At 39.1% G+C, this 23,389-nt stretch overlaps 1 protein-coding gene across 1 annotated transcript in view; it reads left to right on the top strand.

The window, feature by feature from the left end:
- The window catches only part of ARHGAP10 (Rho GTPase activating protein 10), a 155,006-nt gene that overhangs the window by 31,512 nt on the left and 100,105 nt on the right, over positions 1-23,389 (top strand). The window contains exons 2-3 of the mRNA XM_009280245.2: positions 12,519-12,614; positions 12,701-12,762. Coding sequence (XP_009278520.1) covers positions 12,519-12,614; positions 12,701-12,762 — 158 coding nt within the window. The remainder of the gene's footprint in view (positions 1-12,518; positions 12,615-12,700; positions 12,763-23,389) is intronic.

The following is a 23,389-nucleotide window of genomic DNA, read 5'->3' as shown; positions in this document are numbered from 1 at the left end:
TGAAAGCGGAAGCGTTTCCTTCAGATTGTTGCTTAATTTATCCCTTATTTGTATTGTAGTAATTTCAGGCAACATTCTTGAAATTTGGGGTTCTTCTGTGAGTATTGTACATAGAACATAGATTGTCACTGTCCAAACGGCTCCTCATTTGAGCTATTAGGCTGGTAGAATGGATTTTTTCGTTTTGTTTTAGAGAAGGGGACCCATGCTTAGGTTTTTAATTTGACAACATTTGTGATCATTTGTGGGTCACCTTTAGTCTTCTGCTCCCCTTTTGTCCACTTCTCACTCTCTGACACATGCAGTTAAAGCTCTGAGTATGCTGAATATGTCTGGGCTAGCAAGGCAGAGTTGTGGATCCTTTGGCTGATGATAAGCAGGGACAGTACTTCAATATGAACTGTTGTTGGTGGGTCCAGGGAAGAGAGGCAAAGCAAAAATCAATACTTCTCTTTTATAAACAAATTCTCTGAAGCTTAGTAATGCCTCAACCCCAGAAATGGTAATAGAAACTTCATAAATCCAAACATTTTATAAAACAACTTTCTCTTTGGAAATGCTGGCTCACTCTTTTTTCCTCAGCTTCCATCAGTGAAGCTCAAACACTACTGAACCAAGACTGAACTTCTGTACTCCTACTCTATTATACAAAGTGTTCCTCATATCATCGAAGTGGTGAGAGCAGTCACTTCCAGTGCAGAAAATACGTAGTAGTTTCTAAGGGAGGTTGTGAATACTTTTATGGTATTGCTCGACTTATGCAAGAAACTGCATTATCTTCTCTCTCGTGAGAACACCTCATGTCAGAAATGCAGAGTGCAGAGTAATGCAGTTGAAACAGTTAAGTTACGGAAAAATCAAAAAAAGCTACGTAGCCTAGTACTTTCACTCTATATGTTACGCTCATTTAGAAACAAAACCAGCTTGACTTTTCTCTAAAACCGAGATAGTAAATTTAAGCTAAATCTTGTGACAAAACATAAAGGACGTAAGTAATCTAAAAAAGATTCTTACTGTGTGATATACTGTAAGTCTTCCTTTTGTTTCAAAACAGAATAAAATATGAAAGTTGCATTAGAAGACTAAACAAATGCCTTTGTTTCCTGCTTATAAGTTATGTTGGTATAGCTGTGTAGGATTGCAAGATGTTTCCTTCATGCCTTGTGCTTCTCATGAGGATATGGTGGTTGCTCTTGCTCAATTGTTTTGTTTTTTTTATCCTTTAGTGATCTTTGATTTGGGAACCAGTTGCCACTGATATCCAGATTGGAAACTCATCTTGGAGAAATGTAGTGAAATCCCAGAGCAGTGAGGCTTTCACATGCTTGTGTGCCAGGAACTTTAAGGTCAAAGGTTTTTTCCTAATCAGAGTTAGTAAGTTTGACTGTGTGTCTCTTTTACGTACATAGTAATATCCTATAATTGATTCATTGGCCTCTTGTAAAATTTCTAATCTGAAACTGACGGAAGGATTACAGGATTTCTTTGCACATAGAGTTCAAATATTGCACAACTATCCAGACCAGAGACGAGTAAAGTTTCTCTTTTGGCATATACCACACTACATAGTTGAATATTTAGATAAGTATTTCCTGGCAAGTTCTGTTTGTTGTTATTGATGGCAGGAGCAATAACTGTATTCTTCTGCCCAGGCAAATAAACTGCAATAATCAGAGAAGCTGGCAGGTGAAATGATGCTGGAGCACCAGGGCTTCTTTGAGCAACAACTTTAAAAGAGCAACAGTGAGAGCAGTGAAAGGGGAGTGGGAGGCTCATCCTTTACTTTCATGTTTCATGTATTTCAGTGCTTTCTGCTGTTTTTATTTATTTAAAGGAATCCTGTATTCAGTATACGGATGTTGGAATATTCTGTGGTGTATGTATATGGTTTTGGTCTGACCTAATTAGAGGCTTCAGTTTTAATATGGTTTAGTCAGATACAGCTCATGTGAGAGCTATCAGAAAAATTTCCTTTTGACACACAACTGTTGTGTTGCTTTACATGCAAAATCCCCATTTGACAGTTTTGGAAAAATGTAGTAAAACCTTTTTTTTTTTTTTTTTTTTTTTAATTTGGGCATCTAGTTTAGCTACCTACTACTATGCTGTCTGGTGCTTTTTCTGGAAACTATATATGATGTAAGTACAGGCTGTCCTCTGCACCACACAGTTGCTGCCAGCTGTTTTCTCTGTCAAAACGTGGATTCATTTCACTTCTGTGTCTAGCTACAGCAAAGTTGTTCTTGAACTCTTCCCTTTTCAGGGGCCTGTTGTGGTTATCCCATCCTCCTTGATGCTGAAGATTCAGCCTGGCTTGCCTACAGTGGACAAAAAAGTCTATACCTCAATAAAGGGAGTTTAATGCAAATCTTGCCAGAACTTTTACCCTCTGCATTTTGAATTTGGATTTTGAGTTGGTTGGTTTTTTGTGTAGAAATGCACTAAATTGTCAAATATTTTCCAAAATGCACTCATACTCTCACCTTTTAATAAATAAATAAATAGCCGAAAGGTTGGGCACTTGGCCATTACTTGTTGAATTATAGATCTCGGCTGCTTATTTGTCTGATTCCTCGCTGTGTTTTCCTTTGTCTTCTCCCACTTGAATCCTGTTGCACTTGGGAAAATAAAGCTGTACTATCTAAGGTCTTTCTCAGCCAACTGGAAAAATTTTGCTTAATTTTCATGACTTATGAGCAGAGGAACTGGTGAAAATGTAACTTTATTTTCTGAACCTTTTATGGCCTTACTGATGACAAAGTATTTGGTAGCCATTTCATGTAACACTCTAATTATACGTGTGCAGGTGTGCTGAGTGCGTGTTTGGACATGTTTCGTTGTGGAGAAATCGCAGTATCTTGCAAGTCTGATCTCCTTGTGGTTTTTTGTCTATATATGCAAATGTTCAGACAGGCAGTAATTTCATACAAGTGACAATGTTTTGAGAGATCTGCCATTTTGAAGAGAGAAAACATTGTGAATGATGCTGGGGTTTTTTGCAAAGGTTTTCATGTTTAACGTTGATATTTCTGCAGACTTGATATACAGCTTCATAAAATATTTCAAACCGTCAGTTTAACAACATGTGCTTTTAAAGATGATAAAAATACTTGCTCTATTCATTAGGGAGGTGGCTACCAGCTCTCCTTGTGTTTTGGCTGCCCACTTCCCATTATGGAGTTGTCTTCTGACTTCTTGTGAAAAGCACTAACACTTGTGTTGTTTGCAGGTGGCTGGAACTAAGCAGGCAGAGAGCTCTGTCTGGAAAAAGGCCTTTATTGTGTGAAATCCTGTTCAGGATTCTTTTGGCTACAAACTGTGGGGAATGGTTGGTTTGGTTGTTTTCCTCCCTTGCTTGCTGCTGTGGAGGAAAAAAAGATCTTGCTGAAACTATTTATTGGATGTGAACTCGCCGAGATGATATTCATGCTCAATGGCAGCAAATGCGGCATGTGAAAAACCTGCAAGTTGGCATGTTTGCTGTGGCTTTCCCATCCCAGGCTGAGCTGCGCTCCCCTCCAACTTTCTGAGCCACATCAAGTTTCACTCGCATGTGTGCCTTCTAAGACAATAGACTTCAAATAATGAAGTCAGTCCTGTTTCTTGGAAGGGGGAAATGTCTGTGCCCTTGTCAGGTGGCCCTGCTGTGTTGATGTAGCAACTTTACCCGACTGCCATGGGTGAATTTTGATGACTGAAGAAATTAGGTAGACATGTCCTGTTAGTTATTTGGATTTTGAAAAGTAAAGTGCTCTGAATTCAGAGAATATATAATTTAAGGTGAGCTGTGAGGGGCTAATGCTTCATTGTCCATATTCAGAGTATAGATTTGATTATGTGGGGTTGGCCCCCAACCACGAAACTCTCTTATAAGTTGAAGAATGTAATGGCAAAATTGAGCTTCTACCCAACAGTGAATTGGTCTTTTCTTTTGCAATCAGAATAGTATTTCAACACAATTTATTCTGTTTTATGTAAACATTATAGTTATTGTGTGGGAAATAAGTCTGGGAAAGAAAGCAGTACTCCAGAATTAAAACATTCAGAATGCTGATGTTGGATAAGTGTCTGTACAATAAACACATTTTTTCCTGTAACTACTTATTTCTTTTACAGAGTTTCCCAGTTGTGGAGAATTTTTCAGTTATCTAGCAAAATTTTTCATCCTGGAGGTATTTAAAAGACGTGTAGATGAGGCGCTTAGGGACATGGTTTAGTGGGCATGGTGGTGTTGGGTTGACGGTTGGACTCGATGATCTTAGAGGTCTTTTCCAACCTCAATGATTCTATGATTCTATGATTCTATGATCCTTAAGCAGTATGGTCTTCTGATTTACTTGCTACTGAACACCCTTGCTTGTTGGCAAATTGTCCTTGAGACATCAATAGCTTCATTTAGGATATAAATGTTTTGTGAAACAGGAACATAGTCATCCTACAGAATAAATGAGTAAAGAAACCATGAATAAATGCAGGAGGGCCTTCAAATCTGTGGTGTTTGACAAGAATTCAGAGAATACAACATCTGGAAATTTATGTTCCATTTAGTGATCAGAGTTGTCTTGTAGAAGACCTAAGTCAGTTTTAAATTTCTGCTAGAAAATTAATTATGAAGTGTAATCTCACCTTCTGAATTCATACATCTTTACATTAATAATAGTAAAATTCTACTCTCTGAAAAGGAATGTTTTCATCTCACGTTTTCGAATTCAGTCATTTTTGGAAGACAGTCCCTAGGTCTGTGCTACTTACAGAGCTGAAGGTGTTGTAGAAAGTTTTACCTGTGAAAGCTTGATGGTACAACCATTTTGGTATTGTGTATTCAAACTGTTGCTTCTGGATTGATGCAGAGTTTTCTTTTGGGAGCAGATGATGTACATAACATGGGTGTCCATCTTGCTACCATTTGGTGCAGTATGATATAGGGAAACCTTTGCAGCAAATCCTGAACTGCTAGTTTTTATCTTTGGGAACCATGTGAGTTTGGTGGAATGCTCTCATAGTTTTCTGCATCGCAAATTTGTTTTTCTTAGTTCTTGCTTTCTAATTTACTACTTTTTTTGGTCTGTCTTGTTGTCAGAGACAGGGAGGTTATAAGGATCAAGAAGATGGTTATGATTCCTTTGAAGGCAAATTATCTTTGTGGTACTCCACAGTAACTTCCATCACAGTTACCTGACCCTTCAGCAGAGTCTTTAGGATACAGGTCTTATGTCAAGGTGGTTGCAGGAATGTTTCTCCACCCCTGAAGGAGTGAATTCATTGGCAGGGTTGTAGCTTGTCTTTTTCTTTCATGAACTGTAACTTATGCTGTGTTCCTGAAAAGCAGAACTGAAAAATTTAGTCACCATCTGAGCTGGCAGAGGGGTGCACTTTTTTGTAAGAGCTGTTGGAGATGCTCTAGGAGAGCCTTAATCTCCGCTGAGATACTAAGTGTGCTGTTTTGCCTAACACCTGTGACGCAAGGAAGAAGATGCCCTTGGTGGGGTGGAGTAGGGCTGGCTTGCTGATTTCAAAGATCCAGCTAAAAAGGCAAATAACCGAACCCAAGAAGGTGTGGTGCAGCCAAGGGACGATACCAGCGTGATTTGGCAGTTTGCCCATACCCATGTGAGATGCTACTTTGTGTTATTTCATATATGGTAATTAACACGTTAATTGGTTGTTTCTTGATGTGGGGGAATGTGCAGTTTGTACCCTTGTACTTGCAAGGGTAGAAAGAGGAGAAGAGAGTTAAGTCTGTTTTCACTGGTAAAAGTTGGAGAACAAGGGAAGGTAGGTAAGATGATATGTGTTTTATATTATTATGCTGCATACTTTCTATAGGAGAAAACAATGGTTGGAGGTTATGGCATCTAAAACATCTGGCATATCTATGAAAATAAGAGTCTACTCTGCTAAAATCTGAAAGCTTTCTTAACTTGCCTGTTTTGATATATGTGGAGAATAGTGGCACTTAGACTATGGGATTATGCATTTGAAAGAAGGAAAATCATAAAATATGATGGAATTAACCTATGAAATAGAAATCTTGCAAAAAATTGTGTGGTTCTATCTCTTAAGAAGTGGGGAGAAGGTTAGTATATCTCTGTCATGCCATTTACATGTGTCTTGTTCAGGCTAAATAGTCTGGTTTTACTTGTCCCATAATTATGCCACTATTCGTGACCCCAGCATGTGCTAAAACTGGTAATAGAGAATGTCATCCCCGTGGAAGAAACTTTTAAGACCAGTCAGTTCCTAACAGAGGCACTGTTCTGAAGAATGATACTCATTTCCCCAATATTCAGTTTTCTCTCTCTCTTAGATTGGACAATAAAAACATGCTTTTCTTTTTTGGCTTCTAGGAGTTCACTTCCTGTTGTCATTAGTTGGGAGAGTCATGAAAAAAATTTGGACTTTTAGTGTAATGGAAGAATGACATCAATTCCTGTCTTTGACAAGTTAAAAAGAAAAATTCCATTAGAGATTAAGATTCCTAAAATTGTTATTAATTTCTTGTATTTACATACAAATTACTTTAGGGTGGTTTGTTTTTCATTTTATTCCTGCAATTTACTTTTTTCTGTTTGATGCTGAATTGCAAAGATTTTTTTTTTTTTTTTTTAGTTTGGTAACAAAAACCCTTCCATGTTAAAATTTGAAAGACTTTTCCTAAAATATTACTACTGCTGTTTGCTAGCTCTTCCTCTTTTTGGTTATATTTGGAAAATTTAAAATCTCATTTGTGTGTGCACATGTACATGTAAACTTGATCTAGCGTAACTTCATTCTGACACCAAATTTCTGAGGGTTTTTAGTAAATAATAAAACACATCGTAACTTTGATACAACTGATGTAGATTTGTCTCAGACCTGAGCATATGAGTGCAGAGGTTGTGAAGCTGTCAACTGCTGGACGCCTGGGAGCTGCGGCTGGAAAGGTGCCTTTGGGCCAGCAGGAGTAGAATGCTGTGTCGTTAGTTGAATTAAACTGAAACGGAGAGGCGTTGCAGTTTTTCTTATTTGTTTTAAAGGTGTGGGATGGTCCAAATATGCTTACACTGTATTATGCTGGGGGGGAGGGGGGGGGAAGTTAAGAGCTACTTGACAAGTTAGTGATGAGTTGATTTTTAATCCTCATACCTGCATTTGCTAAGCTTTCAGAAACTCGTGGGTTGCGTGATGTTGTCAAAACTGGGCTCCAGAAACCTTTTAGTCTTTGAACTTGATTTCCATTCTGGTTTTGGAGGGGAATGCATAACTTTCTATTTTAGCTTTATTGTCATTTTTTTTTCTGTTTTGACGATTCTTTCAATATACTTACTAGATAAAAATGAGTAGTAGAAAGTTTATTTGGTTTTAGGGAGTTGGAACATGTTACTGCTCTTAAGAATCTGCCACATGGCTTGCATCTGCTAAGTTGATAAGTAAATCCTGTTTATCCACCTTACTAAGGTAATAACTAAATCCTGTTCATGTTCTCAGTGTCGTGGATTATATTAGATTCATTGTTCACCTTGCTAAAGGGGACACAGAAGAGAAACGTGGAGTTGCTTTTGTAAGCGTTGAGATAGCACGTTTTGTACAAAATGTCATACAAGTCCATACTGCAGCTCTTGGACAAACTATTTCAAGTACTCTGTTCCTCTGAAGCTACTTCGTTAACTCTTGCAAGTGAGATTGATGCCTGGGAAGAAGAGGGGAGAGGCCGATGCTCACTCAGCTTGTCCTTGCCTGTTTCACGACGATGTGTAGCTTGCCTGATCTTGGCCTACTGCGAGGAAAATAGATCGAGAAGTCTAATTTTAGTCCTTAATGTAGTAACATAGCTTGAAGACGAGCTTGGTAGTTAAATCTAAGTATCTGTTAACCTTTTAGCTTTTTGAGGAGAATGTTGTTGAACAAGACCAGAGCAATTTTAACCCCTGTTAAATAAAGCCTCTAGAAATCTGTCATCCCTGAAGCGTATTTGTTAGTGTCAATGAGATTTGCAGTTAGGGATGAGGAATGGCAATGTAATTCCAGTTCTTCTTAAAGAATCATCATGATACAGTAAAAGTGAAGCTTGATGTAGAAATCTGTATTTTGCTGTAGAAAAATGTTAACACTAATACAAAGGGCTGTTGTGAGCAGATAATTCTGCCATGCAAAAGAGATCTAGGATAGCCTTAGGAAGCAATATTGTCTTGCTTCGTGCAAGAGTTTTAGTTTAGGTGGCTAACACTGAAGTTAGCGCTGATCTTGGAGTAAAGGGAGCGATTGGAGTCTGGTGCTGTAAGTGAGGGCTGGCCACCGCCTAGCAACTAATGGTGTCGTGTTGGCTCGGCTCAACTCAGATAAGGAACAAAAATATTTTCCTCCAAATCCAAATGGAAAAATATAGAGGTATTTGTGTGGGGCACCAGCAGTGTGTCTGGCGCAGGATGAGCTGACGGGGACGCTTGTTACCGAAGCATTTCAGAGCAAAGTGGGGGAGCTGGCAGCTGCTCCCGTTTCTTCTGGTGTGTTTTTAAGTAGCTACATTCAAACATGAAAAAATACATTGGACTGATATGAACATTAACAAAGAGAGAAAATTAAAAGCCCTGGTGTCCTTATGTCCCTCCCTTCTCTCTTTGGAAATGTGTCTGTCTTTCTCTTCAGTCTTTTGGTCAAAACATTTAGCAGATGCTTTGTTTCTTTTAGTGCTTTAAGAAAGTGAGTCTTTGAAATGACTCTGCCTTATGGGTTCACCAGGATTACATTTTATTCAGGAAAGAGTGTTAGTGTTTGGTTGATATTTAAACGCTCTTTGATCTTGAATGCCCTGTTCCTGCCTTTAAAGGATAGCAGCAGCTTTCAACAAGCAACAACCCTATTATTGCTTCCTATGCCTTTCTATTTGGTGTTACTGTGTAGAATGTGGAGATTAAAGGGAATAAAATAGTTACTTTCTGGCCCCCTAAATTCTCACTGTGTTTTTTCAGTAGGCTACAGCATTATTTGGATAATCAGCGTAACTGGCTGTGCTGTTTGATACATACCGTACTCATATACTGTCTTATTCTAATGTATGTAGCTGGAATCCATATATGTTTATGGTCTGTTATACAGCTCATACTGGCCTTGCAAGCTCTAATGCTGATGTGGAACAATACTGGGATGTATCTGTCAGTGCCAGCCAAATAATTTTGCAGTAGTAAAGGTGGTCTGACACAGGACAGAAGAGAGCCAAGTTACATTTATGAAATTTCTAACTTAAGCAACAATGCTCAGCATTTAAATCGTAACACAATAGTAAGAGAGTATAGTACGTATGATGATACCAGCATCTAGTTTGTTTTTATAGAGTTTTATAAATGCTTGTAATTATGTGAAGATCTGTGTATGTACTGTAGGATATGCGGAATTTATCAGGGTAAAGGCTGGAGCAGTTTCATGCTGTTTGCCCCACAGGTTTGACTGCAGACGGTCTCAGGTGTCTCCCTCTGGCCATGGTTTGTCAGACAGCAAGAAATCCAACACAGGGCTATGTTATCTTTCTGAGTCTAACCACCATCCTTGTAATTTTTCCTGTGCTGTAGCAGAACAAGTTCAGTATTTTTGCTCTGACCTTTTGAGAAAATTTTCCTCCATCTCTACTTGATACGCAGTTTTGTTTCTTTTAGTTTAGCGAGAGGCAGACCAGAGGCTCTTCCATTCCTGTGAATAGCTGGGCACCAGTGGTTCTGCCCGGCAAGGTGCTAGTTTTATGTTAGACCAGTGCTATTTTGGCATAGGGAATGAAAACAGAATGTGACCTTTAAATGTAAATTTAGCCAAAATAAAACAAGACTGATGGGCGATATATAAACATTGGAGGATGAATTTTGTAGTTAACATCTGCTGACTAAGCAGGATTAGAAATCTCTTTATTTTGGCAACAGTTAGGACTCTGATCATTGCAGCAGTCTGTTGAACCAAATGACTGGAGTGTTCTTCCCCCAGTCAGGAGGTTTGTTTCTTCCCAGTTACATCTTGCACCATGTGATTGGTTTTTATTTCGCTCCAGTGACTTCTCACTTTTGTTGAAAGTGCCAAGTTCTTAAAACCTGTCAGAAAGTCTCTTCCTATTTCATTGTCTTTTCTTCTAGGTGTTGGTTCAATAGCCAGTTATCTGCAGCTTTTCTTGACCCATCAGGTCATTTTTCTGTGTCCCAAATCTCCAACCTCCCCCCACCCCTTGATGCTTTCCAAAATTTTCTGGAACAGTTCTTAAACATTTCAGAGATGATTTGTGGAAAGACATTGCAAAAATTTAATGCGTCTTCATGGCTTTAATACAGGAACTCTGCAAATCTAATTTTGGTATGTTTAAGAGGTTACTGTTTCCAACCACCTACTCAGCCCTTTGGTCAGTAATTTCCAATCCCTTAGCAGATTCAGTAAAGAGGAATGCGTGGATGTGGCTTTCTGATCCTGTGAAAAGCTCAGTGTTTCAATTCAGTCCCTTCTCAACTTGACTGAAGATGTTGGACTTTGCACTGAGTCAGGGCGTGGGCACAGGTTCCGTCTGCTGTCACTGTCACCAAAGAGGTGGCTTTTGGTGGAGAGGTGGGATTATGCAGCCATACAGGAGGTGGTTTTGCACCGCTCTAGAAAGGCTCATCAAAGCCCATAGCCCACTTCAATATTTTAGTACCCTTTCAGTCTGTCAAGGGGAAAGGGGGGTGATGCGTGCATGCGGTGCTGCATGCCTTCTCTTAACATGTACGTTGCTCAACATTATTTGAATACTTCACCTCTACAAGCGAGGGAAAAACGTAATAAACAATTCCTTCCTCTAGCATGCGGCTAGCTCTCATATGACAGGGCTTTGGTAGGGGATTATCGGATTCAAGAAAATTAAACTCTTTTCAGCCTTGTGTTGTGATCTTGCTTACAAATAAGCATAACATTAGATGTTTAAGAAACTTGTTATTTGCCACTTTTAAGCCTTTCACAGCCGGCAAAAATTGTTTCTTTTGCTGTCCGCTTTATGAACAGCCTTTCAGCCCACGAGACGTTTGAGTTGGAATACTCATGTTTCCTTTCGCATGGGAATTATGTTGCTTTTTCCTTCAACTTTCTTACCCTTCTTCATTTGACCCTGTGCAGCAACCTGCTGCTTCGTATGTTGAAGGGTACACATACAGTCTTTAGAAGCAGCAGCATAGCATCACAGGGAACGTCGCTGTTACACAATAGGTGAGGAAAGGACTAATGAGAAATGGATGAAAAGAAAGGAATGTGGAATGTCAAGGAACAGAAAGCATTTTTTTCATTTTAGGTTGTGTCTTGCTGTTTGTAGAGTATTTGTGACTTATCCTTTTAAGTGGTTGAACTGAACTTTCAGTGCAGCATTGTATGTCGAAGTTGTACTTGACTATGACACAGGATAAAACACATGATGTGTTGGATGCAGGACCTATCATAAAGTTGTTTTAACAAAAAAACCAAACAACCCTAAAACAAGAACAACAAAAAAAGCCCAAGTTTGTACTCTTTTAGCTCCAGTTAATATTAAAGAACAAAATGCTTAGCTGGTCAGTTAAAAGAGTTGTTCTTAGCCCTTCAGAACTGCATGTGACAAGAAAAAGATTATAGATTAACTAAATATTTCAAATTGTCCTTAACCTTGGCTGACAAGAAAAATGTGAGTAAAAACTTTACTACTGGGTAGGAGTGTGGCAGGACATGCATCCTTTTTTTCCATTGAGCAATTCCATCCTTCCAGAACTCACGACGTTCCCAACCTGCACATGTCACTACAACAGAAGAGTGTGTGTACACTGCTTATTTACAGATTTATAAATCTTAATAAGGGTTTATAATGATGATATTGTAGCTGAATATAGAGTCTGATTACTTCCTGAGGGATGTAAGAGTGCAGCCCTCTGACCCCAAATTGTCAAACACTAATAGGTAAAAATTGGGTTGAAGAAAATGTTTTATACAAAATTAATTAATTATACAAAATTAATTTTAATGTCGCGCATTTAACTTAACTAACTTTTGGTATAGTTTAACTCCATGGAATTTCTAGTTCCAGTGCAACAACTCTTTTAAATTTGGTTTATGTATAAATGATTCACTAGCAGAGCTATCTATGTAAAGTATATAGAAAATCCGAAGATGCATATTTGTGCTGACAAATATACCGGTGAATTTAGGTTAGCAGAGTAAGACAACTGGCACAACTTACTCTGAGTGTTGTGCCTTAAACTTCTGTAGTTACAGATCTGTTTGTATGGCCTGTGCCCTAAATTGTGGTATAGTGAAGCATAAGAATAGGTCTAATACTATACACATGATCACACTTGCTTTCTACCATACAGCCTTGTATAAAGAAATCCATGCGACAAATTCCCAGATGAGATCAGAAGAGGGTTAGACAATATCGGATGTCTTGTAATGTCCTTAGGCACACCTGTGTTAAGAGTTTCTTGTAAAAGTTGATTATTCTAGGGGTAGGAGGATCTTCCAGCCTTCTTAAAATGATTCCCTAACCTTCAATCTATGCTTTTTTTTCCTTGCAGACCTTTCAGCAGCCCAGAGAAAATTTGCCCATTCTCTGAGAGACTTTAAATTTGAATTCATTGGTGATGCAGAGACAGATGATGAAAGATACCTAGGTAGGTAAGAAGTGACTATAAGTGGCTATATTTTGCCATGCCATCCTGCAACATAACTAAACTTTTTTTCTGGTTTTGTATTACAGATGCATCGCTTCATGAGTTTTCAAACTTTTTAAAAAATCTGGAAGAACAAAGAGAAATTTTGGTGAGTTGCAATAAAAATTTTAAAAAGCGGTACATGTAGCAGAGAGTAAGATGAAAGTCAGTTCAAGTTGCTTACTGCTTTGTTAACCACCAAGATGTTCATATCAATAACAACAGTGAAAGCTCGTATTGTGCAGCCTCTGATTCTGTAGTCTAGAGTTACAGACAGCAGCTAGTTCTCATTAAAGGCGGCGGCTGTTACACTAAGGACAGGTAACTATGAGTTGGTTTAAAATGGTAATGCCCTGATAAATTATGGCTGGGGTGAATGGGAAAAACCATCGTAAGGTTGTTTACCATTTACAGTAAAAAGCAAGATGAAAGACTTAATGCTGCAGCAGGACACCCAAAGTTGGGAAGTTGGCCAGATTTGGATCCAGGATCTCTGGCTCCAGCTTCAACACTTAAGTGGATTTGGGATGCAATCTGTTGGCTGGATGCAGTAGCAGACTTACAAACCTTTTCCTTGTAGGTGAGCTTTCTGGTGGAGGGTTGCATCTGCAAACATTTAGTTGCTCTGCTGTGTAGAAGGGAGCGTTCTTCATTCACGTGCCTGTGATTGCTTAGGGTTCTAGTGTAATATGGATCAGGTTGGCTGCACATAGACTGTGGGCTGAGAGCTCTGCAATACACCTTGCTATATTGATTTCTTAAGTTGTCCAGAAGATGGGGTGTTTCTTTCTGGATGGTACCATGGTTCTCCTCTGCAGTTGCATGCCCAGCTTTCGTTTCAGAGCAGGGATTCATAGAGCAGATGATGTGTACCCAGTTTTCTTCTGAGTGTGGTCAGACTCCACATCTAGGAAATGCTCTTAGATCTGCCTAGATAGCAATTATGTTCCTCAGTATTTGCCATGTGATTATATCTTCATCTTCCTGGAAACCAGTGGCCACTTGGCATCGCTCAGAGGAAACTGAGACTAATCTGTGTTCTGTGCCAGAAGCGGTGCCTGCAGTGTAGTAGTATGTAGATAAGTGAGAAAAGAACTTGTGAACAATTTAAAAAATAGCAAAAACCAAACAACAAACTCTCTCTGGCAGTCCTGAGTCCAGTAATAGTCATGATTCCTCGAGTGTGCCGTGTTACGTCCTGGTATGTCGTTCTGATCTGGAACCACATTTGGGTCAGAATTAGGGTCTATGTAGTTCCTTGCACATTCTTGAAGAGTGTCCTTTACATGTCCTTTACACAGTAGAGACAATTTTTCAGTATCTTGGGTTGTTTTGCTACGTTGTAGGGATTTGCTCAAGTATGTTTGAATGCTGCTTTTGTTTTTCATAATTCTGAAGTATAGTCTTTACTCTGCCTTTTCTTGTCTGCCATCCATAGCTGTATTTTATTTTAGTGAAGTTGCATACATCTAGTAGTGAAAGTCTTTGGGAAGTTTTACAATGAAAAATACTTTATAGCCTGTCACATTATTTTCCACACTATTTTGATACCAGGTTTTTGAGAGATGTCAGCTTCAGGACTTCAGAATTGTGTGGCACGTTTCAGTGACTGTCTCAATAGATCTTCAGCAGTAATAGATTAACAGCGTAGGCTGTACAGAATCCAGTGCTGGCTGGCTGTATAGTAAAACACTCTGTTTTTCAGATTGAATGACACAAAACAGTATTAGTTATTTTTTTGATATGCTGCCCATGCTTACACAGAAGGCATTATCACACTAAAAGCTAATTAATGTCAGTTTCTTGATAAGAAAAGTATGAAATTCAGTTTCTGTTAGAACAGTGACAGTTTGATGAAAAACTGGGGAGTATAAAATATTGTGGGGCAAATATTTAATTCCAAACAGAAACAGAACATATTCTCTGAGTTACCAGATGCGTGGCCATTTCATTGCATCTGTAGTCTAGCAGACGTTATGTGTCCTTTCTAGAATGAGTTAATATAACAGTGGCCCTAAGTCTCTGAGCAAATGATTGTGCGGTGACTGGTAAAGATAATTTTCAGCGTCTGCTGCTCTGACTTTTTTTTTTTTTTTTTTTTTTTCTGACTTTGCAATAGATGTTTTAACAATGGCACGAGGTCTAGGGATACTCCCACGGAGAATATTAGGGCATGTTGCACTCACAGATGTTTGGAATCAGGTCAGGGATCCAAAGACTTTCCATTAAGATGCAAAGTATATAGCAGGATTTTTTTCAACAGTGTTCAGTCGTCTTTGTTAAGAATACTCTTTATTGAGCATTTTCCCCCTTACCATTTTGAAGATGACCAGAAGGTTTCTGATTGCTCACTTCAGTTTCAGTGCAAAATTGCAGATAAATTTGGGTAACATAAAGTGAAATTAAAGAAATCAATGAACAGTTATAGAACTAAGAGCATTTCAGATGTTGCTGTGCATTTTAATTTTTAGATATTTGAGAAAAACGTTATTTTTTTCACAACCATATGGTAAATGAACCAAATGTGCGCTTAAAATACATTCTAAACTGAAATTAAATGCTCATCACCTACACTTTTCATGGTTTTCTGATAGTATTGTTTGTGGTGTATCCGGAGTCCATAAAACTTTCTATTAGTGTTTACCATAAATTTACTTGTTTGGTTATCATTTGTCTGGTGAATATTTATTTGGTGGATATTTAATAATTTAATTCAGATGTTGGAGTCTTGCACTTCATGTTTTTACCATTTTTCCTATCTCCTTCAAAGGCTGCCGAAATTATATCCCAACTGTCAAAGGATTTAGTTGCTTGTGAAAAGGGAAGTTGGCATTAATCCAAATTATTACGGAGTGGCCAATACAAAAACAAATTACGTTTTTTCCATAGCACCGTAGCTTGGTGACATTCTCCAGGGCAGATAGGAAATAGGTCACTTTGTCCCTGAGGATATTCTGAAAATGATTTTTATGTGTTAAGCACGAATGGAGTCATAGGACTTACATTCTGCTCCTTTGACATTACAAAAGTGTCATGGAAGTGCAGGGATGAAAGGGAACTTCACAAGGCTAGTAGGAGAAAGTTGGGGACAAATAAGCATCAACATGGTGATGCTGAGGTGCTCTGTCCCACTACCTAGCCATCCTTCTGCTTGCCAGGGAGAGCACCAGACCTCCCTCCCAGGCCCAGTTCTCCTGACAGCAGAAGCAGGTTTGATTCTTGTGGTGGGCTCAGAACAACAAGCTTCGCTGGCTGCCCTCGTTTAAGCTGTGGTGATGAGCAGTGCAGGGCTACCTGGTAGGTACTGATCGCCTGTGGTTGTTACCCCTTTTCCTCCTTCTTCACCGTCCTTTTTACCACCTTCATACCTCCCTTCCTCCATCCTAGTCTCCCAAATGAGCAGCCTGCCGTAATTAGTTTTCCCTCTTGATTCCAGTCTTGCTAAATCATAACCAAATTTGATAGCGCTTGTACTGTTCCCTCAGTAATCTCAGCAGTACTTGGCACTACCGGTGCAGTCACCCTGGTATGCTGGCTGCGCATGCTTCCACTCCCTGGAGGTCCTCTGTCCTGCCCTTCAGCTGCTTCTGGAATTCAGCTGTTTCTCACATAACTCTCCCTTAACCACACTGGAAATCCAGTCACCCCTCACGGCGCTGTCTGTAACTTTTGTCAGCTTCTCTCACAGTTACGGCCCGTGTCTGGCAATCCCTCGGGTCCTGTCTAGTAGTTTCTCATGCCCTATTCAGTTAGTTTACTCCCATCCCAGGGCTGAGGGAGTTGGCTGCACTTGCCTGCAGCCCTGCCAGAGGTGTGACTTGCGGCAGGGTCATGTATACCTAGATGATCCCTGATGAGTGCTGGTCTAACCTATTCTTTAAAAAAGTTCCAGGGACAGGGATTTCTCTAGTTTTATTCCAATGTTTATTCTTCTATTTTTTTCACCTGATATCCATCCTAAGTCTCCTTTACTGCAAATTAAGCTGGGAACTTTTTGGGAACTTTTCTACAGTAGTCATGGAGTAAAATTGATCACTTTTCCTTCATAGTAGTATTTTCACTGTTACCCTTTCAAAGTGGTGTTTTACATCTGTATTTTTCCTTATTCAATTTACCTACACTGAGTTTAGACCATCTCTGTTTTATGTCAAAATTATTTTTAATCCTGCTTTCTGAAAGCACTGACATTTTCTCTTGGGTTTATGTCACTCCACATGTATGTTAGTCTGGTGGAGTTATTGGTAGGTCACTCCATAAATTGCTACTGAAACTTGGATCATGCAGGAAACTTGGTTGTAGTTTTCTATATGATGTTTGAAATGTCCTCTTAGCTGAACAGGTATTTTTCAGGGTAGTTTTGCAACCAGGATGTTGTTTTCTCATTCTTCCTGTGGTTTATTTGTTAAGACCGAGTCGCCACCTTTGCTTTTGAGAATGTCGTGTGGGTCAGCATTGAAGACTTCATTGAGGAGATCGGCTACTGTGCTGATGTCAGAAAGGAAACTAGATGTTGTTCTTAACAAATTCAAAGTAGCTTTTAACTTTCTATAGTGTGTTCCAGGACTTTTGAGTATCAGAGTTGCTATGTCTGGTCTGTAACTTTCTCAGTTCCTGCTTTCTCCTCCTCTTCTCACTTTTAAGTTGCTGCTGTGTTTGCTCTTCTACCATCTTCTGGGACCTTGCTGCCTCTCCCTTTAGTCTGCTTTGCTGAGTTCCTCAACCACTCTAAGGCAAAACCCCTTCTGACTTGAATGCAATTAATTCTTCAGTTGCATAATGTAAGAATACATCTAATTGTTCTTAAGAAATTCTTACTCTCCTTAACATCCATTTTTTTCCCCACTTTGTTAGATGGCTTGCTGTAATTAGAGAACTGAGATTTTTCTTTTTTCCTTTGTGAAGGTTATTAAAATCTGCCATTGTCTTACAGTCAACTGTTGGTTTGTTTTAACTCTTTCCACCTAAATAACAGTTTTATAGCTTCCTTTCTCTCTGTTTTCTGAAATACATATTAAGAACCCCTTTTCTTTAGGGTTTTCTTTGCCCCTTGCTAAATAAAACGTGTTTTTGCCTTAGTCTTTCTAACTTTGTCCCTAAGTACTTGTGTATTTCCTTTTTACTCCATCACATTTCTCTTTGTATAGGATTTCTGATCCAATTATATTCACCTTACTATGTTTCCTGTCATTTCGCCAAGGCAATATAAACTCACTGTTTTACTTTGATACAGTCTCTTCTATTTCCTGCTGCAGTTTTGGCACACATCTATTCCTTCGGATATCTTCAGAGGAAAGATGCTACATAGTTATTTTTTGAACTTTTTTTCTTTTTTTTTTCTTTTTTCAAAAAAGAAAGACTCATTCTTATGCCACAGGTATCTTCACAGTCGTAGCTTCTCAAAAATCCTTTTGCATTCTTTGTCAGTTTTACCAGGTTGTCAGAATCAAATTCAAAATAGCATCTCTCCCAATGCATTTTTCTGAAGGTAGAATTATTCCCAGCAAATATCAGGAACATGAGAAACTGTTTCTCTATGGATTTTTAAAGAAATATTTCAGTGAAGTCACTATTTTATTCTTTCTTCCTCTTCTTCCTCTTTAAAAAAAAAAAACAGAAGGGGGGAGAGGTTTCCCAGTTGTGGTTTCCCAAGTTAAACGAAGTTGTTAAGGTTCAAAGGCATACACTCAAAAGGTTAAAGGTAGAATTTAAATAATCTGTGCAAATATGTACTTATACTTACCTCTTATAATGAAGTATTTAAATGCATGAGTATTTATTTCACAGGTTAAGTGCTCACTTAACACATAGTGTTCATGAATAGCTGACTATTACCTTTTGTTCAGTGACTCTTTGCATTTAGCTTACACTGTTCCTAATCTGCTGGAAGATGGTGGTATTAATTTTCCTGAGTTTTTCTTTGGTCCTCTGCACATGAGTGTTTAAGGGTTCAGAAAACTTAATCTATCTTCACAGTAATCTGAAGAAATCTGTGTGAAGGAGCGGTTTACTCACTGATTTAAGGTTAAAAAAAAAAATCCAATAATTTTGGATGTAAGATGCATTCAAGATCTGTTCAATAAGAGTTCATGGCATTATATACTACTCCACATATTCAGATCCTGTTAAGTCCACCGACGGCGCAGACTGCTAAATATACCTGCCCAGACAGTGGAAAAGACATAATTGGTGACCGCTTCTGAAAAATTAGGCTGCCGACAGCATATTGAACATCTCAGATGCAGAGATAGAGGCACAGATAAAACGGCGTTTCTCAGGAACAGCATTTGACTACCTTAATCGCAGGACCTAGAACCTTTTTTTCCTTCCTGCAAATTGTCCAATTTAATAAAACATTTTCCAGTTTTAGAAACAAGCAGAACAATTGCTGCCATATCTCATTGCCCAGCCTTCACTTTTTCTCTGTGGCACGAGGCCAGGTGGCAATCATGTAATTATCAGAATATGGAACATGAATGCGAAATTAAGACTACTTCAGGCACATGTCTTACGTTTTGGTGATTCCTGACATTGAATGTTTAATTTATATATTTGTTTATTTTTGAATGTTATATACAGTCTTCTGAAATTGTTTTATGAGTTACATATGAACTTGTGCACGTTAATCTATAAAATAAAGATGACTGTCTATACAATAGAAAAAAAGTACAAAGCCAGTTCTGGGTGCGTTCCTCCCACCTCTGAGTGAGTATGGTTGAAAAGTTCTGTTACCACTAGCTTCCTCTTCCAGATAACTTTGTGGTCTCACATGCATCAACATAACTCACTAGAGAATTTTCATTCTGTTGTTTCATCAATGGGAAATGCTTGGAATTTGCATTGTAAAACTGTCACCAGTTTGGATTTTGCTGGTTGTTAATAACACCACTGTTTCTTGTGGAGGACAGCGCTGACAATAATCGAGCGGTTCATTCTTGACTGAACACTGGAGCTGTTGTTTGCTGTTGGATTCCTTGCCTTTCAGTGGCATCTTTTTTCTCAGTGATGAGCTTTGCCATGAACAAAGAAAATGGGCATTATACTATTTCCTTTCCTGAGCAGCCTTTTCGCTTTGTCAAGATCTTTATACGACTGCTGATTTCAAAGCGTGGACTGGAAGTGATTCTCTGCTTGTATGAGAACCAGACCAATGTTCTGGTGCGTTTAGCTCTTGTGTAGTGGGTTTGCTAAGGGAAGCTCTGTCTTTGGAGGAGTTACCCACAGCTTTCCTCCACTTCAGATGGGGAAAAACTGATTTGTTGCTGTTTGTGAAACTCTGTCTCTCTCTATTGCTTTTCCTGTTTGTTATGTTTATGATTTTGTAGTATTTTTCTGTTTATAGTGGAATGTATTTCATAAGAATGAACTTATTCAAAAGGCAGGACTATTAAATAGTTTTTAGTAAGTAATGTTTACTAAAAACTCCTGTCTTAATTTAATTCTCTTTCTTAAAAAAATGAAAGAATTTATTGTTTGTATTGTCTGCTTATGATACCAATTAATTTTTGAGGCCAGCAGTTTCATGGCAAGTGAACCAATGCAAACAGTCTTTCGGAGCAGAGCACAGCACAGCATAGCAGATAGGTCATAGGAGGCATTTTTAGCTGTCTGTCATTTAGATCCTTCATAAACTTCCACTGAACAGGAAATAAGCTTTGGCTAGAAGGGGGGGACTCAGGAGTCCTGCTAGTATGTTCTCTGTAAGCCAAGGCTGCTGCTTTTAAAAGAGCTAGAAGGTGCAAAGCACAGGAGTCTGCCTGCATTGCGGCTTGTGGGGCGGTGGACCAGTGGTCTAGGAAATTCCCCCGGAACAATTTGAGAAAGTTGTTGTCGTCTTACCAAACCCCGGGGGTAGTTTTCTGAGATACCTGAGAGGAAGGTGATTTGTTTTGTTACAGGTGCCTCCTGGCATCTCAGAAATGTACAATTGTATCCAAGACAGATATATCTGTCTGCCTGACTCTTTTCTTACCAGATGGCTTCCTCCACAGCAAATGAACCCAGAGGAACGGACGTCACTTCTTTTTTATAGCTTCTGCACACATGCAAAGACACACAAGTATTATGAGACCCCCTTAAAAATCCGTTAGTCTATAGACTCCAGTCCTTCTAAAAACCAAAAAACTCAAACACCCATGTTTGTAGTCCCAATGTGTGGCTGAGGGTCTTTCATTATTTAAGATTGTAAAGCTACAGGGAAAGCTCTAGAGCAGTGAGAAAATCCAGACACTTTTACAAGAAGAAAACTTGCATTTGAAAACAAACAAACGAGTTTTGGGCGTGGGTTGCACTGGCTGCAATCATCAGTGCTCCAGTTAAACGCAAAACCAGTGCTGAGACGTGGTTAGAGGGATATGCCACTCTATCTGCAGGGCATACTGGCAGGAGAGTTGGCTGTGCAACTAACTGGGAGCACATTCCTGTAACTGGAAGAGTAAACCATGTTCTCATGGGAAAAGAAAGAATAGAGATTAAGGCTGCGCAAGTAACATCTGATGTCCTCAGTAGTGGAACTGTATCTGCAAAGTTACATAATACAGGGTTTCAGGCATAGATCTTAATGCTTTGAGAAATTTCAGTAACAAATCACTATGCGAAGCCGGGAAGCTTTTTGGAGGGAAAAAAAAAATATTCCTCTCTCCCCCAACATTGGAGGTATCGGAATCAGCTTTTTTATTAGGCTGAATGTTGCAGTTTCATAGGAAAAACACAGAAGAGCTATATCCTCTGTAAGCAGAAGAGCAGCTGTAGGTAGTAAATTTCTTTATTAGAAAGTAAATTTCTTTATTTAGCAGCAGTGTTAACTACTTTGTTCTTGAATCACTGCTAGGTATGTCTTCCTTTCCGTGTTCTCTGTTGCACTCAGTAGGGCAAAACTTCCTTCCCAGATCTGGTTTCGTTGACACTTGCTCAGTTTCATGAGCTCTGCCCTACTGACTGGCAGCTTCCCTCTTTGCTTTGTTGAGGGGAGAAACAATCCTGTCCCTGTCTACAAATAAATCTTTCCAGTCGGCGCACTGGAAAACTTAAAACCCTCTTTTCTGTTTGGCATCTAATCTGCATTCCAGTTCCTGGGATGACAGTTGGGAACTCGGCACTCCTGTGTTGCTGTGCGGTCTGCAGCAAGGTGTATGTTCATGGCTTTTTTTTTGTTTGTTTCTTGCGTTCTCGGTAAACCCGTCTTGTATGGGAGAATGCTTAGATTCAGAATGGAGCAGAGTCAGTGTACATATTTACCGTGCCACCAGAGTTATTGATGAGCAATGTGTAATTTCCAGTTCTTCCAGTAAAGGCTGAGGTCTAAGGACATTTTTAAGATGAAAACTGGGAGGCCATTGCTGCGTTTGTCTAATAAGCAAAACAAATTTTGATTAACTTAGGTTGGTCTAGCCTTTGTAGCCACAGGGGCTGGACTGAGCTTCTGGGACACCTCTTGTGGGTTGATACTCCTTTACAGCCCACGCAAGCAGCCTTCCTCCTCTGCAAGACAAGCCTGGTTGTGCCCTCAAGGGGAGTGAGAACTTAGACAGACCACTCCTGCCTACTGCAGGAGGGTGAGAAAGCATGAGGAGCATTGAATGCTGGTGGATGGTGCTGTCTGTCAGGTTACAGTGCATAGGAGGAGGTGTTTGGGGAAGCAGTTTCTCCCTAAACAGCTATACTCCCACCTTCTCTGAGAAGGGAAGAAGTGACAGGCTAAATGGGGTCATCTTGTGGACTGGCACTGACTGGTAAGTTACCTGTTGGATCTTGTTGACTTGACTGATGAAGTAGCAAGCAGCTGTAAATGCACTTGCTAATGGATTTAGTTTGTGCCTTTGTGGGCTGCTCTAGGAAATGTTGGTTTGGGCCCCTTAATCTGCAACCTGTTACTTAATTCTTTTGAAAAATGCCGAGCTGGAGAAGTTGGGATTATCATTCTGTACAACTTCTCTGCCTGAGCAGGTGGAGTTTTGTAAAAGCATCTGAAATTAGGAGGTATACACAAAGCTGAAAGCCTGCTTTAAGATGTTGTTGGAAATGTTGGGTACAGTGATCTTCTGAGATGATGATGGCAATGATGATTTTTTTTACTGCTATTGCCAGGTTTATGTTCCAGTTAAGTTAATTCTTTGACCTTTCCACAGGTGCAGCAAACAGAACAGGAGTGGCATAGGCAGTTTCAGACTGTCTGCCCGAGGCACGTGTGCCCATCGGGTTAAACATTTCTTAAAGCATTCTTGATCCTTTGACATTCATAAAGCTGGTTAAGACACTGTTACCTGAGACATGACCTCTTTATATCGATTAACTTATGACTTACACTTACCATAGTTTGCCTGCCAGATTTTAAAATTGAGTATATATTCCTTTCAAGTAGCTTTGGATAGAAGAGAGGTATAAAGAAAAAAAAGGAATTTTTTTGTGCCCTTTAAATAGCACATTCCTATCATCATAATCTGCCAGGATTAGAGGAGTAGAGGGATGAAAATTAATTTAAGAGTCAAGACAGAAGTTGAAAGAGGAAGGAACATGTAACTTCATATTAGTGAATATTTAACTTAAATGCCTAATATAACTTTTCTTGGAAATTTTACATTTTAACTTGGTCCTACTTCTTAAGGAAGGTGCAAGTGATAATGACAAATCTATTCAAGCCATCCTTAGCTTATTTCCTTATACTGGGAGAATTTTACTTTTTTTTCCTACTGATCTGTTATCCATGTTAAAAAAAAAAAAAAAAAAAAAAAAAAGGGTTT

The sequence above is a fragment of the Aptenodytes forsteri genome, unplaced genomic scaffold, assembly GCF_000699145.1.
Source record: "Aptenodytes forsteri isolate BGI_AS27 unplaced genomic scaffold, ASM69914v1 Scaffold227, whole genome shotgun sequence".
Classification (NCBI taxonomy): domain Eukaryota; kingdom Metazoa; phylum Chordata; class Aves; order Sphenisciformes; family Spheniscidae; genus Aptenodytes; species Aptenodytes forsteri.
Note: the sequence above shows the minus strand (reverse complement) of the source record. Positions and strands in the feature narration are given on the sequence as shown.